At 38.1% G+C, this 20,657-nt stretch overlaps 1 protein-coding gene across 2 annotated transcripts in view; it reads right to left on the bottom strand.

Annotated features, from left to right (window-relative positions):
* Positions 1-653: 653 nt before the first annotated feature.
* Positions 654-20,657, bottom strand: part of LOC114667089 (WD repeat-containing protein 47-like) — a 55,170-nt gene continuing 35,166 nt past the window's right edge. Inside the window, exons 8-11 of one of the 2 annotated variants that reach the window (XM_051919797.1) lie at positions 14,763-14,933; positions 7,924-8,055; positions 7,199-7,417; positions 654-927 (exon numbers count right to left, since the gene is read on the bottom strand). In XM_051919797.1, coding sequence (XP_051775757.1) covers positions 773-927; positions 7,199-7,417; positions 7,924-8,055; positions 14,763-14,933 — 677 coding nt within the window. In that variant the 3' untranslated portion in view covers positions 654-772. The remainder of the gene's footprint in view (positions 928-7,198; positions 7,418-7,923; positions 8,056-14,762; positions 14,934-20,657) is intronic. The other variant, XM_051919798.1, reaches the window with a different exon arrangement.

Genomic DNA, 20,657 nt, shown 5'->3' with positions numbered 1-20,657 from the left:
ATAATGTTGTTTATATTGATTTCTATGTTATTGTAAGTGCTCTTTATTTGTTGAAAAATAAAATTGGCAATTAACAAACTTATTTTATAAATACTACATTTTATTTTTTTCCCTTGCACTCAGTGAGCGAAGCCACTGGGTAATCAGCTAGTCTATATATAAAAGGCCTACTAAAGGTGGTCTTTGAGAAAACTAATATCACCACAGGCCGTATGCATTGCAACGTGTTTCAAATATTGATAACGCAGGCTGCATTAAAGACATTTAACTGGCCTACAGGCTTTGAATTTGACACCTCTGCCCTAAAAGAAAAATCAGACAGGGTTTTCATTTTCTTGTATCCCCTTCTTGTTAGTTTATAATGAAAATAAATGTAAAATTTTGATAAATCTTAAGACTTTTAGACATTATTCCAATTATGGAGAGACAGCAGTAGTGTGCTCTCATGTTGCAATATTTTTTAAAATTCTACCTCCTCTATACTATTTATGGTCTTTTCGTTCATCTTGCAACAACATAAGTAAAAGAGCCAGATTCCTTTTCCTAACCAAGACTGAAACGATTTTAATAAAATACAGGAAGGAGTTTGTGCAAACAGAATCAAAATAATGGGAAACAATAAAAGAATAACAGATAGCATTTAAATTTCACTTCTGATTTATTTCTGACTGACAAAGCCCATGAACAGGAAGCCCAACAGTCGTGGTAGGCTAAGCATAGCAAAGTAATACAGATACTGTATATGATGAGATAAGAACATAGAACAAATCATTCATTTAAAACATCCTGCCCGGTGCATCCATAGCATCACAGTCCGGTCAGCTGATGAAGACAAGAAGGACAGATCCTGAGGGTGCCATCTGCATTGTATCACTTTATTCTTGTGTTCTCCCACAAGTGTGATAGGAAGTCGTTTGGTGAGGTCCCCTATGGAAACAGAAAAAAAGCAACTGAGAAAACATCTCCAGAACCGAGGAGTCATAGAGTTGATCCTGAAGATGTCTCGTCGGCTATGCTTCACATCTGCAGCTTGTGCTGGGCCTTCACCTTCTCCTCTGTGAACAACATGCCTATCTTTTTAATTAGGGCTAGACATTGCAAGACATAAGAAAGGTGTAACAAAAGCCACTAACAGCATTGTTCATAGGATGGTTCAACATTCAGACTGCCACAGAACATAAAATATATTCATACAAAAAAGGTCAATATGCTGCTGTGTCAAAACTGGAACCAATCAAGAAAGTCCAAAACAGAAACCAGGCAAAGCAGGCTAAGCAAAAAAACGTCATCAATGTTTGAAGCTCAAACCAAACAAGAAGAGGGACTGAATAATCAAGCTGACTTACATGCAAGTATAATTAAGGTTGGAACAGTAACAATAGTAAATAAGAGGAGAGCCAAGTTTAGTTTTCATCCATTTGCTAATGAAGCTAATCCAACTGGTCACAGACATAAGGCAAGAGCCAACAGCACCCACTCACACATGCGCAGGAACCATTTAGTGTTTCCAATTAACCCAGCACGCCCAATAAAGTCCATGAACATCAACACATAATCGACTGAATTACTAGTAGAGTGAATTCAATTTTCTTTTTTACGGAGAGCTGCCACAACACAAACGAAATGTGCCACATCAATGCTAAAATGAAAGAGAAAGAACGGCCTAAATAATGTCTTGTTTAATTTATTTAAGTCAAAAAGTCTCATGGAAAGGAGCACCATAGCCTTTTTTCCCATTGCTTTCTGTTTCATGAACTGTGCAGTAAAGACAGACCCATTAGGACAGGAATTTTAGGCTAAATTAGTCTCACTTAGATTGTCACAGATATTTTAGTGAATTTTAATCGAATTAATGTTCAAATGTTGTTTGGTGCCTTTACTAATAGAGGGGGTTCGAATCGGATTTGGGTTGTGTTCAGGTCAGTACTGTTCTCATTTCATTTCAGGCTGGGCAAGTGTGGATTCATTTTTCATAATTGTAGGCAAGTACGATTAGAAAAAAGCCAACTGCCGCATCACTATTAGCTAACTTGTATAGTTATAACTTCTCAAATTATATATTTAATAATTTTACTGGACATAAATCTGTCCAGGTTTTCTTTTTCATTTGTGTATATCCAATAAGGTTTGTTTTACAGTACAATTTTACATCCAGAATGAACATTCCAGCATTTCAGCATTTTAAAGTCAAGAATAATTAATTTTAATTAATTTTAATTATATAATAACATCTATTATATAAAAAAATCCTGAGACGAGACATGACTTTTTCAGAGAGACACTTTCAAGTCCTGCGAGATTAGACTTTGTGCCATGAGATTTAACCACGCCTGGGGCCGGAAATAAAAGTCAAATAGTAGATGACAAAGTAGAATGTCGTAAAGAGGTTAAAAAATGTTGGCGCGGACCACATGCAGAGCAGGTTAGAGATAATGGAAGTAGGAAAATTTGAAAGTCTCAAAAAAATGATAGTAAAGATCGCATTAGCGCAAACAAAAGGAAATTATTACTCAGTGAAATAACGGAACAGCAAAGAGAGATTGAATACATTGTTTGGATTGAAACTTTAAGTCGGAGGCTTGTAGATCGTCTAATTCGTGTTGCCATCAGGGAAAAGTAGTGTTTCTTCCCAATGAAGAGGCGTATCCGCAAGAATTAAAAGATTTATTGTTTGGTGAAAGTGAAATCCACATACATGAGTGGCAGAGATGCGAAGTGGCTGGCGCGTAGCGCAGGCTGGGGGGTTGACGAGCAAAGCCGAGCCGGGAGGCAAAGCCCCCTAGTAAATTATTTAAAATGTTTATTATGTAATTTATTGTCACGTCAGAGGACCTGCTTGAGGGCCCAGTCAAGGTATGCAGTAACCCGCCAAGACGACAGGGGGTCCTGCCGCTAATGTTATCTCCTTCTTTCCCAACAATTCCAAGAAGCCATCTGATGAAGGCATTTAACCTCGACCCTTCTGGTCCAGCCACCATAAAACCCCAGGTGTTCCAGAATAGGCATCATTACTGGCTACAGCAACCTACTGGACAAAGCTCCACTAGCAGTGACGGCAACCCCGCTACTCTTTGTTTTCCTGAATTCCTGCATAAGGGACACATGCCAAAGAGCGTCACTTCTTTTGTTTTTTTTCAGTTGTCCATAAACAATAAAAAGGATTGCCTGGTTGGTACTCTAAAATTTCCTTGCTGTTTCAAAAGCTGTTATTTCTGCACCCAACCACATTATGGTACATAAAAACATGACCAAATTCCAATTCTATTAAACAGTTTAAGAATAGCTATTATCAGGAACAAATTACCATCTTTAGTTACAAGAACAACGACAGAGGTCTAGTGTAGTTTTCAAGCAGAAATTGACAGATATCCGGTGTGGTTTTCAGCTTGTGCCAGGCACTCCGAGTCATATTAGCTTTGAATAATAGAGGCGGGCACCCTAACGCTTAAATAAAGGAGACATAAAAAGATGATACATGTGCCATTGGGTTTTCCACTGGACATCACGGGTGCCTTTTGTACTGGGTGAGATGGGAGTCAGATCAGTGTCCACTAATTCTCCCCATAATTCTCCAGACAGGTGCATCAGGATATCATAAACTGGAAAGAAACTTAAATCCTCATTGGTCTGAAAGTTTTTAAAACTCTCAAAAAGAATTGCTCATGAGATCGACAAGGTTACTGGAATATTTAGTGCTGATTATCAACGGTCTCTTTTCAATGAAAGAATTTAGAAGTGGCAGAAAAATTATCTGATTTAAGACTAGGATGGCAATGTCATTTCACTTGTGCTAACTTTTTACAGAAGTGAAAAATGTGAAATCTACAATTTGTAATAAGTTGTAAAAACTCCTCTGACTGAATGTACATTGATTTGCCGATCACTGGACAAAGCAGACATTAAACTCTTGATGATGTGCAGCACCTAAATCAATAAATCAACCTTTTTGAATTAATCATTTTTTCTCAGAACATGATTTGTTCATCAGGAATGCCATGAACTTACAGAAAGGTCACTTGAACACAAATATTGTAAATTGTAATTAATTTATTGAAAATCATCTCACCACCTGTGTTAGGAGCTGAATTACTGAATTAAACAGTAAAAGAAAGTAAACTGTATGGCGACAAAAGAAAACCACACATTCACACTAAAAAAGGGGATCAGGACAACTGAATGTAAAGAATGACCAACAGTCATGAAGCTAAACCACTGCCAATGTCCTCCTAGAGTAAGTCGTTGATAGGGTTTGTAACATTTACAATGACAATAGACCGGCTGCTACTGTCTGCTTTTGTTTGAATTTTAATTAACAGAACATACAATTTCAAATTTGCTTAATCCAAAGTTGGGACAACAGGGACAAAATCCTATTCTAGCAGCCTCTGAATTCACACTATAACATGGCGTACGGACAAAAGCGGAGATGTTCGTACACACAAAAAAATCCAGATGCATAAATCTGTGCGCTCGCCAACTTCCACGTTCTTCCGCTACATAAATCCCGGTCAGCGTAAAAAGTAACGCACGTGCATGCGCCTGCTGCCACTCCCCAACTCCTCCCAGAATTACGCCTCTTTGAATATGCAAATCAATACAAATAGCCCTTAAGCTCAGCCTTCTGTGAAAAGACAATGGCAAAAGCACGGGGGAAAAAAGAAGAATTTCAGCAAATACCAAGTGGAGGCAAGGAAAAACATACTATTTGTTGGTTTAAACAGTGATATAATCAGCAAAAGGAAGTTGATCGAGTGACAAGAGTGCCCAAAATTAAAAAGAAGCAGTCAGATATCAAAGTTGCCGTGAAAAGGTGAGTTGTAGCCCACCGTCTGAGTGTCATATGAAAGCTTATTAGGGTACAGAGGGAAGAAAAAAAAAATAGGCTAGTTTATTTTGTCATTAAAGTAGAACATCATAAACTTCATCTTTAAATTGTTTAATTTACTAGTTTCTCAAATCCCATCGTAACTAAAGTAGCACGTTAAATGCTTTGTTTTGTATTTGATCTTCTATGTGCTCTGTGTGTGTGAATCACTACGTACTTCCGGGCTTTCTCTTCCTCCAACAGGACACAGAATCCATTACATTCGTGATATTACAGCTCTCTGAATAATTAAAATACTGAGATGTATACATGATATCATTTTCATGATGATAGGAGTTAAAGCATGTGTTAAACATGGGAACACAGTGGCGCAGTGACAGTGACAAGCTGGCAGAGACTGCCTCATGCAAGATGCTTGCTGCGCCGTGCGTGACCTTCGATGAAATACTTTACTGTAGCAGTACTGTCTCTTTCAAACGTACTAAGACCCAATTCCTGTCCTTCCATTTCTTTCTCCAAGTAACCAATCGCCACACACTCAGCTCTGTAATAGACGTTAAGCCATCTGTAAGCTTAGAATGCAGATTCTTCAAAACTTTTAAGGAACATTGAAATTTCTCCGTAGTACATGTTTTATTATTCTATCTAGCTCTCTTTCCAGTGTCGCGCCAGCCCCAGTAAGAATACAGCGAGAGGCAGGAACAATCAGGGCACCAGCTCCTCAGTAGCGCTGTGACACCGTGTCCTCACATGTTTAATTATTAACAATATAGATTATTTAAATGACATTAACATTTTATCTGTATAATGTAATAAACATATTTTGCTGCATTTCATCTTAAAAATGATATCATCATCATATGTAAATATGCGCTTTATAAAGTGGTGTAGATTCTGCAATATTATAACTGTATCGCAAGTTTACAGTGAGGTAATTATACTTGTAAGTACGAACAATTCTATAAGGAGCACTTGATGGACTGATTGAGAGTGCAGTGAGAGTAATATGGAAAAAGATGATCCGCTGTGGCAACCCCTAACGGGAGCAGCTGAAAGTAGAAGAAGAAGGTGCAGTGAGAGTAATAACGCTAAAGCAGCTATGGTATTTGGAATAGTTTGACCATTCTGTGGACCATTATATTGTTACAGGTTAATTACAATTAGATGCCTTAAACTAATGAACAATATGCGGTTAATTTCAGTGTATTTGTAAAGCCGCGTCAAGGATGTGGATCTAAAAAAGAAAGGGAAACCACACTGGAACAGTAGCATTGCTTTGATCCTGGGTGCCGCCAGTTTGCAAAACCAAGCGGAGAACTTGCGTACACCTGGGTTGGAGCTGCCGTGAAAATGTGTGTGGCTTTACGCTAAGTTTAGGTTTTATACATCGCGATTTGAGAGTGGAAACAGGCTTACGCAACATTTTTTTACGTACGCACCGTTTATACATGAGGCCCCTGGAGAGTACCAGTCAATGTCACTTACACAAACCCAGCTCTGTGGGCAAATGGAGGTCATCTCCTAAAAGGATAGCACAATGACCACCATGTACCTAGTGTCAGAAAGTGGCATAAGGGCACAAGTTTTCAGTTATAGACGTCATTTACATAATCTTGTTGAGTTGGGGGGTAGTTGCAACACATTCTCATGACTGTTAGTAATTTAGTCTGGTGTACCAACCAGTCTGAGACCCACCCTGACAGAATCAAACCTGTCATAGTCTTAGTGGCGAGCTCTGTTTGTGTGCACGTGACAGCTGACAACCAATGAGCACTTAGCCTTAAGTGCAATGCATATAATGCAGCTACAAAGAATAAGAAGTGTATAAGTTTTGCACCTCGGAAACAGAAGAGTGACTCATGTATCTGCTGTCTTGTATTATATGTGCCATAACAAAATGCAAAAAGGCAATGATTGAGGCTGAACTCACTGCAGCTGGAAATCATTCATAGGGCACCAGAAGTCAGGCAGCACATTTTTGGCCATCCGAAAAAGCAGCGAGTTCACAGTATTTTGGAAACTATACTGGAGTTGTCTAATTTGTCATCCCCTATTTCTAGTCATGTAATCCAACATCCTCATATGACAAGATAAGCAACTGCAGTCATCAAGTTTGACATTCCCTCTGACAGGAAGTCATGTAATGTGACACCGACTTCAAAAAAGGAAGCCAGAAGAAGATGAAATTGCCACCCATACGTAGTGAGTCACTGCTTATAACAGATGGCCGCCACCTAGTTTTTCAATTCTTGTTACAGACGCTTGGTAACGCATACAGTTCTGTCAAAAATGATGTGCTGCATGTCCACATGTTCTCACACCCTGTGTTTCTATCACTCCTTTACACACTCAAAAGAATATTCAGGGCCTTACCTTGCAGGTCTGTGATCATTATATTTGTATCATAGGAGCCTGTTAACAAATAATGGGCACAGGGTGAGAAGCGAACCGAGCGCACATCACTCTTATGAGGACAGAAGGTCTGCATCGTTCTCCCTCCTCTGATGTCATACAGCATGCAGCTACTATCTTCCTGACCAGTAGCCAAAAGGAGGCCAGCTGGATCAACGGCAACAGCGGCAATTGCACTGCCTGGAAAAAGTTTAAAAAATAACACAAAAGTCATGTTTGAAAACTTGACTGCAAAAGTATTTCATCTTAAAAAAAGACTTTAAAAAGCTAATAGCCACTGTTTCTGCAGGAGTATAGTTGTCAGATGTGCTAAATAATTACCATAAATCCTTTCAAGAGCAGTATCAATACTGGGAAATACAGAAAGTGATATGACAACACCAGCACATGTAGCAATAGGTAATAAAACATTCAACCTGTGAAACATAAACACAATTTTAAATATTTACAGTAAATATATTTGAGTAGTTGTGTATACTAACTGGTTTATATATTTTTTTAATTGAACCGAGAATGTACAAAGCTTATATAAATATTGTCATACATTAGAAAACCATCTTAGTTCTGTAGCCGTCAGAGTTTCTGAAAAGCACTGGGCTAAGAACATCATAAACCCCAGCTCGAGAACTGTTTTTAAATTATAAGCATTTTCCTAATGTGTCGTTTTATTTTGACTGAAGCAACACCTGATCCATTGAAAGCCGTCCCTAACACTCGGACACAGCTTGGCACTCTCAGATCCCAGAATCGGACTGTCTTGTCTTGTGAGCCAGACGCGATCATCCACCCATCCCACGAGTAGAGAGATAAAATATGTCCTGGAAAAAGATAAGTTGAGATTTTATTGTTGTATAATTTATAGGTTGGTCCCATACAAATACAAAACCAGCAGAATGCAAATAAATGACTTCCTCCATTTCCCATAACCACCAAATTCCAGGTTGGGTTGTCAATGGGCAGGAGCCTACCATGCCAGCAATAAGAGCGAGAATGAATCGCTTTGTGGAAAAGGGCTCTACTCAGCTGCAACTTGGCAGTACAGACATATACAATTAAAGTGTTATGTAAATGATAAACTGGTCTACATAATAAATACACAATTCACAAACAGCATAAAGTAGAGACAGATAAGCAAATGCACACAATTTCAAAATAATGCTTAAGAAACAGATAGCAGCAGCTAAAAATGACTACAAGACTGTTTTCCAATTGGAAGATTTCTGACACCTGGCTTGGGCTGTCTGTTTTAACAGGAAGCAATAAGAATCAGCAGAAACCAGAGCTAAATACACCAGATGAAACCAAGTCTGTTAATGAACCGAATAAATGCTACTACTGGTCTGATGATCCAAGTCCAACAACTGATTATGACTTAACTCCCATGAAGCAGTAGCCACGTTACTTTCGCTGAAGGGGAGGCGACAAAGGTTCTGAGGAAGGTGAAGCCTTACAAAGCTCCAGGAAGTGATCTAATCAGCGGAAGGATCCTTAAATTAAAGAGTGCTGTGAAAAGCTCTCTGGATCTTGTGTCAGCATCCCAATCACTCCCTAAAATTTGGCCAATTCCAAAATCGTCCAGTGGTCCTTACAAAACTCTTTGCAAAATGACAGGTGTTTGTGGTTCTTACTCGCCTTACTTTACAGGTTGGTTCCTCTTTGGATCCAATGACATTTTGCATATATGCAGTGGAGGATGCGGTCATGACTGTTCTTCATACTAGTTATTCATATTTTGAGAAACCCCACTCTTTTGCTCATTAACTTTTCTTCATCCTGTTAACTGCATGAAGCCTGATATCCTTTGCAGGACATTTCTGGAGTTCCAGGTGGACCATCTTACCCTATGGAGTATGGCTTTCCTCCTTAACAGGGAACACTTTGTTAAGATTAACAATTTCTACAGTCCTTTACACATTGATGGGTGCTCCACAAGCCACAGTTACTCTCCCTATACTCTTCTCTGTCTATACAGCTTGATCTGAAAAGAATTGTTTAGCCATCAAGTTTGTGGGTGAAACAGGCTTTCATTAGCACCTCTAATAATGTGGCACGGTTTGAGAAAGAGGCCAAGAGGATGCAGAGGTGGTTCCAGGAGCAGACCCCCCAACTAATTGTGAGGAAGACTAAAGAGCTGCTCAAGACTTTTAAGCAAAACCCTGAACCAGTGCAGCCACTTGGTCCTCACAGGAAAAAATGTTGAGAACGTTAGGAGCTTACTGTATAAAAGGTTGAATTTTAATGAAGACACACAATACATAAACAAAAATGCAAACAATACAGCTGTTTATTAGGATGGCTGAAAAAATGAACATTTCAACTAGCAATCTATAGAACTACTATAAAAAATATTTAGAATATACAGACTTCTTCATTACTGGCCTGTATAGGAAAGAAAAATTAATTTTATCTTGCCCACCCAGGGACAGTCGTAATAATGTGGGAAAGACGAGAAATTTAGTTAGTCAGTCATCAGTCTTGCCTTCAGCTCCTACTTTAATTACCTTACCTTTCTCTGTTGTATGAAGCAGGTCTCCAGTCTTTAGACTTTTATCAAGGTAACTGAAGCACACAACCGATAATACCATTTATTGATAAACCCAACGATTATAGAAATAAGATAACTACATATGCTGTATTTGTTTACCTATAAAACAGGATGCAGACAGGCTAGACAGACAAATATATAAAACAGAGAGGTTGTCTGTTAGCTTGCTATTTAGAATTCTTAATTATCTTGTAACAGATAAATAGTTTTACGATACCAAGCCTTTATAGATGATGTCCGATGTTGTGTTGAGCTGTTGCTTTGTTGCTGCTCCAGATTCAAGTGGAGGATACTTCTTGGGTTGGAGTGCACAATTTCTCTTTGTTGCATTATCCTTTGCTTGTGGTGTGCACTACTTTCCTCAGTTAGGACCTTTGCTGAATCGTCTTTAACTTCATAAGGAAAACCATTACTCTTTCTGGCACAAGAGCTTAGATGCTGAAGTTTCCTTCTGGAAGTGATACCTGCTTTGCAGAACATTGGGCTCAAAGCTTTAGCTTGGCAGACTGGATTCTCAGCGAGATTGTCAGTTTCAGCTCCTCCAACAGAGTGGGAAAGGGCGGCTCATTGGCTCTTTAGTTTCAGAGAGCAGGTTTCAGAGAATGGTCATTTTGGAGAGTGTGAGAGCACAGTTTCCTTAGAATTCTCTTGAAAGATCAGTGAGTGTGTCCAAAGAATATACTCAAGATGGGATGAGCATAACTAGTTTATGAAGAAAGGTGGAACCTCTCATGATGGGATTAAAGTCCCAACAAGTTACACAATCAGGGTCTTCTCACAGGTGCATTACTCTGTCCATCGCAGTTGTCGTTCCTTGAATTATAGGTCTTTGTTCTCTCGTGTCCATTTCACGCCTTCTAACTCAAGATGTCCTCACAGAGTCTCTGGAAAGTTCAACTCTGATTGAGACCTTTATTACCAAAGTTCAGTCACTTAGTTTGAAATGTAAGTGGGAAAGGCGCAGCTGGAAGTCTGCTAAATCTGCTTTCATAACAGGCCTGGTGTGCCACTAAAGCCTAGCAGAATGGGCAATGTCCACTTTGTTCTACACCTGTTTCAGGGTCTGTGGCTAATAAAAATAAACTCAGGAAAATAACCCAGTTGGGGTCTGCTCTTGTAGGCAAAATTTAAAAAAAAATAGAAGCAGAAGTAGTTTTATACTAATGATAATAAAACATCTAAATAGAACCAAATTCAATTTTGTTAAAATAAGTTAACTTTTGTTGTTTTGTTTTTTTTGTTTTTTTGTATATAAATAAAGTATGTCATTAATTTGTATTTTTATGCATGCTCTTTTATGTTGCTGACATGACGAAAGCCAATTTCCACTAGTGGACAATAAAAGTAAACTAAACTAAACATTCACTGAGATTTTATTTCACCAAAGAGAGTGATAGTATTGAATGTCTTGGGATAGGAAATAAACCTTGAATCAAAGGAAAATATAAAAGATGGAAAACCAGCCAAATAAAAATGGAAATCATCTGTCAGGTCTAGTAAATATATAATATAAATGAGGCATATAGGGTTGGTATACAATTCAGATCCTTTTCACTTTCTCAGCACTTTATTGTGTTGTACGTTTATAACTTTAAATGGATACATTTACCATTTTTTTCCCCATCAATCTAATGCTTGTTGCCTTGCAAAAAAATTGATGAATTTCAACATCATTCAAATGTGATTATGATTTTTTTTTTTTTTTGCAGATGTATTGTTTCCTTACAACATGTGTGATTTTTCTCTTTTACGGACAAGTAGAAAGAGATTCATCAAGAGTGTTGAGTCCCATCCAAAAGAAACAGAACGCTATGTGTAAATTATCTTACATGCATACATTTACAAATGTGTTGAATCCAATTCTGGGGTGTGGGCAAGTATAACTTATCATTTTATTTGTATTTACTACAGATATTTTGAAACACAGCCAGGTTTAATTTCTGGTTGATTTATTTGCTGTTTTTGAATGATATGAGTGAGTAGGCTTATCTTGGCAGTATTTGGTGGGAAACAGTCCAGGACATCAAGTTGCTGACACCGCTAAATTAGCCCTGTGTATGTGAGAACGTCGTATGCATAAAACTTTACTCATGATACGCACTGTGTGCTGATTACTACAAGCAGCAATGCTGGAATGACAAGAAATGTTTTAAGTGTGCCAAATGACTTAGATACAGTATGTCTGCAGAAGTGAGCATTCTCACATGCAGACAGAACAAAGCATCCCTTATTTAGATTTGTTTTTAATGTATGTGCTTAATTCATACTGTTGTCAATAAGTACAAGATAGGACAATATTTCAGCTATCTTGTCAATTTTCTAACGCAGTCTATCTAATGCCGATATAGGGGGAGTAAAGAGAGTTTCTGCCCAGAGGGGGCTGGGCGGTCTCATGGTCTGGTACCCCTGCAGATTTAATTTTTTTTCTCCAGCCATCTGGAGTTTTTTTTTTTTTTTTCTGTCCTCCCTGGCCATCAGACCTTACTCTTATTCTATGTTAATTAGTGTTGTCTTATTTTAATTCTTACTTTGTTTTTTCTTCATCATGTAAAGCACTTTGAGCTACATTATTTGTATGACAATGTGCTATATAAATAAATGTTGTTGTTGTTGATAGAATGCATTGATTTTCATCTGTCTAGATTTTTTCCGAATGCTCAGCACACTATACACAAGGGTTAGGTTTAGGCTTAGGGTTAAACTGAGGCTCCACCCTGTCTGTGTCTACTTGTGCCCCTTAATACAAATATTTCCTGATAAAGCTATAAATATAGTGACATTTTGCAAGTAAATTGAACAAAATTAATTTTCTCATCAGAGTGCAGTGAGTGATCTGGGGCCTCATGTATAAATGGTGCGTACACACAAAAATATTGCGTACTCCCGTTTCCACGCTCACATTGCGATGTATAAAAACTAAACTTGACGTAAAGCCGCGCACATTTTTATGCTAGCTCAATCCCTGGCATACGCAAGTTCTCCACTTGGTTTTGCAAACTGGCGGCACCCAGCATCAAAGCAGTGCTTTTGTTCCAGTGTGGAGAATGAAGAGTGGAGACAGGCTTCTTTAAGGAAGAAAAGGAGCAAAACAAAGGAAAGAGTGGATGTGAAAGTAAAGAGATGCCACATACCCTGAACATTGATCAGAGTTGCAAATAAAAGAAAAAGGATAAACTAGGAAGATGAAAATGAGACTGAAGAGACTGGAATGTTATGACACTCAAACGATCAAACAGATCAACCAAAAGTCCAACTTCCTGGTGCTGGCAGAGAGGAAAATTGCAAGTCCTTGCCACCAATCGACAGGGCAGGGTTGCAAACCATGGGAGTACAGGTATGCCATTGTATAGTTTCTCAACACGATGCCATACAGCAAAAGTATAACACAGCACCAGCCCTAAAGACAGCCTTGACATTTTTGGCTTTAACAAGACTGTCATGTCAATACATCCTGCAATGAGTGAGGGGCAGCCAAATTAGATTCCATAAGGAGCCACGCAGGTAGATGAATTTTAATGTAGATTTTAATATGTTGTTTTTAAAATTTGTGCTTAAAATGCCATTTAACAGAGTCATTTTAGTCACATTTACACTAATGTTGTAGTTTCACTAGATTTAAAGGTGTGTTTTAAATTTCTCACAAGTGCACTACGAGTACCATTTAATGTGTGATGTAGTTCTCAGTGTGGCTGAATTTTGCATTGATGGATTTCAAGAGTTAACTTCTGTCTCTCGTTTCTTCTTTCTGTAGGACCTTAATGGCTTATGTTGCAGATGACTGGGGACCTTGCCACACTGGGACGCCTGGAGAATGGAAGGACCAGGAGAGAGGCAATATCTCCCCCAGGACGCAAGAGGGCTGCCCCCCCTAGATTGCATCAGGACCAGGGACTTGGTGCTTGGAAACTCAACCCTGTGGGGGCCCATGGCCATCTCCAGGGTGCGCCTGGATGGTTCCAGAGCCATGGACTGCAGCACTTCCGCGACACCAGGAAGTGCTGCCGGAAGAGAATCCAGGCACCCCCGGGGTGCTTCCGGATGCATTATAAAAGGGGCCACCTTACTCCATTCAGGGAACATTAGCTGAAAGGCAGAGGACAGAGCTTGTGGGAGAGGAGTGGAGGCGGCAGAAGAGAATAAAGAAAGGACAGAGCAGTATTTGGGCTGTTTGGTGCACCGTGTTGTGTGCAGAAGAAAACAAAATAAAATCATGTGTGCTGTTCGGACATTGTGAATCTGCGTCTCTGTCTGGGGTTGGGCTGATCTTTGACCCTTATCAAAGGTGATATTTATAGTCATATTGTTACAGTAAACTAGGATGGATGGATGTGGACTTGTACATAGTTATATAATGTTTACATTCTGTCTATTTACGTTTGATTGGTACTCCTCAACCTATGCTGCTGGTAAGCAAGAAATCTGGGCACAAAGTAGCATTCATGATTTTGATGTAAAGTTCAGACCATTTCCTATGTGCAGTTATGCCCAAAATTTACAAACATTTCATGAATTGACAGTTTTATAACAAACCTGAGAACCCTGGGTTGCTGCTCTAAGATAGTAAAGTCATCAGGGGGCGCTTACCCCACAGTCTATGTGTGGATCCCAATGCTCTAGTGTAGTGACAGGGACACTGTGCTATAAACATTGGCGCTGTAATTTCAAATGAATCCTGACTCTCTGTAGTCATATATCCTTGGTCATATAAAGATTTCCACTGTGATCCCTTAATTATCCCCTGCCTCTAAATGGCTAACTCTCACCCCTTCACCACCTAATAGCATAATGTATGGTGAGGCTACTGGCACAAGAATGACTGTCGTTGCATCATGTAGGTGGGATGTTACACATCAGTGGCAATTAAAGTACCTAGAAAACAGTTATATAAATGTAAAAAATAACAAATTGTATATATTAAAATTCTAAAAATTTAGAAGAAAAAGTAAAGTTGAAGGAAAAAAAAACAAAGCATTGACATACCTGTGTGTCCACTGAGGGCATGTAGGCCCTTGCCTCTCTGACAGTCTGTGGTGTAGATGTTACAGTCTCCTGCACCAGCACTTATTAAAATGGACCTGCCACTGTCTGGTCCTTGCATGAAGGCCAGGTCCCGAATAGTGCCAGTGTGCATGTTGAATTCAAGGTTTGGGCCTGAAGAATAAATGGATAAAAAAAAGCATGAGTGTAGCATTATTGCTTAGCCATGTAATCATGTTCCTTTCCAGCTTTCCTTGATATTAATGAATTAAGCAAAGTACATCAAACATTTTGTTTTAATTTTATTTGAAGAAAATAACTTTTCAAATGATGAAGTCTGACTTATACAACGAAGAAGATAACATTACATACAATCAAATCGAACTTGACAAACCAGCATTCAACCCCAACCCAAGGGAAATCTTTAAAAACAGCAAAGACAGGAGAATGTCCTTTACCCTGATATAAATGTTTATTTTAAAATTTAATTAATTTTGCAAAATATTTTTTAAAAGTTTTGAACAGATACTTGAAGCGAGAATTCTATTTTTATCCAATTTCAAATTGTACAGAACATCAGTTATCCACTGACTTATAAGAGGTGGGCTGGGATTCCTCCAGTTAAACAGGAGGAGTCCATGTGCTAGTAGTGTGGTGTCGGCAATTATAAACAATTTTTCCATCTCCACTTTAAGCCAATCTGGGTTAATGTTATCTGTTAATGTGTTAGGAGTGATTGTGACACCAAGGCAGTCTGATAGGCATTTAAAGATTCTTGTCTAAAATGATGTTTTGGTGCCCTTCCAAAATATGTGGTCCAGTGAGGATGGAGCTGGATTGCAATGTTCACAGGTTGAATCTTGGCCTGGATACATTGTAGACAATTTTAAATTAGATAAATCAAATGATCAATGAAAGATTTTAAGTTGAATGGTTGAATGCTTTGCGCTTGTGGAGCTGGAATATATTCTATGCGTGGCTGCCTTCCACTCCTTTTCTGAGATATTAAGCGCAAGATCCTTTCCCCACCATACCCTAGGATCTTTGAAAGGAAGAGACTTTAATATGCTTTTGTATATTATTGAGATGCTGAGTCTTCAAGACTGATCAATATTTCTTCTGGAATAGAAATGGGTGGGGAAAATGGGGCAGGTTCGTTTTAGCTAAATTTCTGGTTTGAAAGTAGGTGAAAAATTATGTTGATGGTAAGTTAAATTTGAAGTGTAATTGTTCATAAGATGGAAAGACATTATCTGTATACAAAGCCCTAAGTGTTTTAACCCTGGACTTTTTCCAAAGATTAAATAATATGTAGCCTTGAGTGGGTAGAAAAAGGTGATTATCATGTAGAGGTACAACAGGTAAAAGCTTCTCTACCTTAATGTGCTTTCTGCATTGGTTCCATATTCTGAGTGATTGATGGACAATTGTATTATTGGTATATTAACAATAATTTGTATTTACTGGGGGCAAAAGTCAGGGCATATAAAGAAGTACAGTAACAATCTATTTCTATTGCAGACCAGGCTTGTATCTATTTAGCAATTTATGTAAATGTCCAGGGGCTTCATGCATAACGCCGTGCGTAAAAAAATCCAGATGCATAAATCTGTGCGTTCGTCAGCTTCCACGTTCTTCTGCTACATAAATCCCAGTCAGCGTGAAAAATAACGCACGTACACACGCCTGCCGTCCCACCCTGTCTCCTCCCAGAATTACGCCTCTTTGAATATGCAAATCAATATAAATAGCCCTTAAACTCAGCGTTCTGTGAAAAGGCAATGGCAAAAGCACGAAAGGAAAATAGAAGAATTTCAGCGAATACTAAGTGGAGGCAAAGAAAAACATACTATTTGTTGGTTTAAACAGTAGTATAAACAACAAAAGGAAGTTGATCGAGTGACATAGAATGTCGGAGAAACTCGAAAGCTCAAGCTCGAAATGTCAACTTTAATCTCGAAATTTCCACTTTAATCACGTAGTTTATTTTGTCATTAACGTAGAACATCATAAACTTCATCTTTAGATCGTTTAATTTACTAGTTTCTCAAATACCATCGTAACTAAAATAGCATGTTAAATGCTTTATTTTGTTATGTGTTCTTCTATGTGCTCTGTGTGTGAATCACTCTGTGCTTCTTAAACGGGGCGTCTCTTCCTCTAACAGGACACGGAATCCATTACATTCGTGATATTACAGCTCTCTGGATAATTAAAAAACAGAGATGAATACTTGATATCATTGTCATGATGATAGGCGTTAAAGCATGTTATTAAACATGGGAACACAGTGGCACAGTGATAGTGACGAGCTGGAACTTCATCCAGTTATTGTTCCTGCCTCCCACAAGATGCTTGCTGCGCCGTGCGCGACCTTTTATGAAATAATTTATTGCAGCAGTACCGTCTCTTTCAAGCGTACTAACCCCCAATTCCTGTCCTTCCTTTCTTTCTCCAAGTAACAAATCGCTTCACAATCTGCACTGTAATAGATGTTAAGCCATCTGTAAGCTTAGAACGCGGATTCTTCAAAACATTTAAGGAACATTGAAATATCTTCATAGTACATGTTTAATTATTCCATCCATCTATTCATCCAGGGTTACGCCAGTCCCAGGAAGCAAACAGCGCAAGGCAGGAACAATCTCTAAACGGGGCACCAAGATCATCGCTAGAGCTGCGACACTGTATCCTCACATTTTTAATTATTAACAATATAGATTACTTAAATGATGTTAACATTTTATCTGTATAATGTAATAAACATATTTTGCTGCATTTTGTCTTAAAAATGATGTAGTCATCATATGTAAATATGCGCTTTATAAAGTGGCTGAGGTTGTGCAATATTATAACTGTATCGCAAGTTTACAGTGAGGTGATTGTACTAATAAGTTCAAACAGTTCTACAAGAAGCACTTGATGGACTGATTAATTGCGTTTATAGTTCTTGGGATGAAAGTGTTTCTGAACCGCAAGGTCAGTACAGGAAAGGCTCTGAAGCATTTGCCATTTGAGAGCAGTTCAACAGATTGTGTGCATGACTGAGGCAGTGTGTGCTTGATGCTGTATATCAACAATTCTCTTTCCGATCAGCTGCTGTAGAGCTGTGATTCCACACTCAGATACAGTGGGATAAATACTCTGATTTAGAAAAATAACGCTAAAGCAGCTATGGTATTTGGAATAGTTTGTTACAGGTTAATTAGAATCAGATGCCTTAAACTAATAAACAATATGCGGTTAATTTCAGTGTATTTGATAAAGCCACGTCAGGGATGTGGATCTAAAAAAGAAAGGGAAACCACACCGGAACAAAAGCACTGCTTTGACACTGGGTGCCGCCAGTTTGCAAAACCGAGCAGAGAACTTGCGTATGCCAAGCATTTAGCTGACGTGAAAATGTGCGTGGCTTTACACCAAGTTTAGGTTTCATACATCGAGATGTGAGCATGGAAACGGGCTTATGCAACATTTTTGTGCATACGCACCATTTATACATGAGGCCCCAGGTCTTGATAGCTTGTATATTTACCACCCAGTAATAAAACTGAAAGTTAGGTAGTGCCATGCCACCTTCTGCTTTAGGTCTTTGTTGACTTGCCTTTTCAATGAATGGATGGTCTTGAATTTCAAATAAATAAAGTTATAATTGAGTAATTTTTTAAAGAATGATTTATTGTGTATATAGGGATGCTCTGAAATAGAAATATGAAGCTTGGGAAGGATGTTCATCTTGAGAGTGTTGATTTTCCCTGCTAGTGTAAGATGGAGAGTAGACCATCTGTTCACATCTTGTTTGTTTTTTTCCATGCTGATAACAAAATTTTATTGAGAAAGATCTTTGTTTACTTGTGATGTTTACCCCTAGAAAATTAAACTATTCTGATAAATTAATTGGATAGATGTCCAGTCTAGTATTGTGTGCTGGAGAGTTCACTGGAAAAAGAAAACTTTTATTCAAATTGATTATGATATTGATTCTACTAGTGCATTACGGGCTACTGGTAAGGATGTTTGTGGGTCTTTTATATACAGTACCATATCATCTGCATATAGTGATATTATCTGTTCAAGTCCTTCTCTGATAATCCCCTTTATCTGTAATGTATTCTAAAAACAAAAGGCCAATGGCTCAATGGCAGTTGCATAAAGCAATGGTGAGAGGGGGCATCCTTGTTGAGTACCACAAGATAATGTTTTAATACGGACAGAGAATCTGGACTGGTATGAAGTAGCTTTATCCGTGTACATATATTTGGGCCAAAACCAAATCTGTGCAATGTAGTGAATAGGTAGTCCCATTCAATCATGTCAAATGTTTTTTCTGTATCCAAACATAATAAGATCTATGGTGTCTTAGATTTCATGGGTGAGTATATTACTTTAATCAGATGCTGAAGGTTAGAAACTAAGTGTCTGCCTTTGATAAATCCAGCTTGATCTTGTGATATTACAGGAGGAAGTACTTTCAGAATCCTTTTAGCTAGAACTCTGCAGATTATCTTAACATCACTTTTCAGAAGTGAAACTGGTCTGTACGATACACATTGTATTAAGTCCATATTTTCCTTTGGAAAGACAATAATTAATGTTTAGCAAACATTTTGGAGTTTTGTTGTCTGTAGTTTCAATAAATGTTGGTAATAATAGTGGAGCTGCCTTATTTGAACATTTTTTTATAGAATTCCACTGGGTAGCTATCAGGGTTCACTGCTTTCCCACTTTGAAGTGAGTTTACAGCATCCAGTAATTCTGAGAGTTTCAGAGGTTTGTCCAATTTCTCTGCACTAAGAGTATCTAGCCGTGGTATCTGTAATACATCAAAAAACTCATTAGATTGCGTCGTGTCTTCTTTAAACTGAGTAGAATATAAGGACTTATAGTACCCTCTAAATGTGTGCATTATATTTTTATGCTTAATTATTTTATCTCAATCTGTTATTGTAGTGCAAACTTCCTGCTTGTGGATTTTTTGAGCTAAGATATTATTATTAGCCTTCTCTCTGTGTTCATAGTAATGATGTCGTGATTTAAAGATGTGCTGTTCCATTTACTTTGTTGTTAAGAAGTTAAATTCTGATTGGAGAACCTGTCTTTGCCTATAAAGTGCCTCATTTTGTGACCTGGCACATTCTTAAACTATTCTGGTAATTTTGCTGATTAACTGTGATGCCTTCTTGGTCTTCAACTTATTTTTATGGAAAAGATATGAATCTGTCCTCTTAAAAAAGCCTTCAGAGTATCCCAAGGTATTCCTGCAGAGATATCTGAGGATGCGTTTGTCTCAAAAAATAATCAATGTGTTTAAATTTAAAACACAATTAAAGTCTCCAGCCATTATACTTTTATGAGTGTTCATATTGGCAAAAGATGCAAATACATTTTAAATAAAATCTCCATAATCCACATTAGCTGCAGTGACATTTATCAAAATTACTTTACATGTGAATAAATCACTCATCGTCATAACATATCACCCTTCAGGATCACATACGACGTCTGATGCTACAAATTAGATTGTTTTATGTATTAAGATTCCCATACCTCTAGTTTTCTTTGTATAGCTGGAGTGAAAAATTTGGTCAATCCAATCTCTTTGCAATCAAAAACTGATCCTTACTTATTAACACTAGAATCCCTGAAACCTACGAAAAAACTCATAATCCTGGCCCACCTTAAATTCCTTCGCACCTTTCCATCGGCTTCTTTTGTTTTGTAAATGTGTTGATCAGCACAAGCAGCCTTCTATCTCATCCCCTCCTCCCAACGACGCACCTCAAGTCGCAGAGAAGATTCTCAGAGCTAAAGTCTGTTATTTGGTTGTGTGGTACTTGGAATTGTATAGTGTAAATAATATATTGTTATTTGGAATACATACGTTTCATGTGTGTTCCA

The sequence above is a fragment of the Erpetoichthys calabaricus genome, chromosome 16 (assembly GCF_900747795.2).
Source record: "Erpetoichthys calabaricus chromosome 16, fErpCal1.3, whole genome shotgun sequence".
In the NCBI taxonomy this organism is placed as follows: Eukaryota; Metazoa; Chordata; class Cladistia; order Polypteriformes; family Polypteridae; genus Erpetoichthys; species Erpetoichthys calabaricus.
This window is presented reverse-complemented; position numbering and strand designations above follow the sequence as displayed.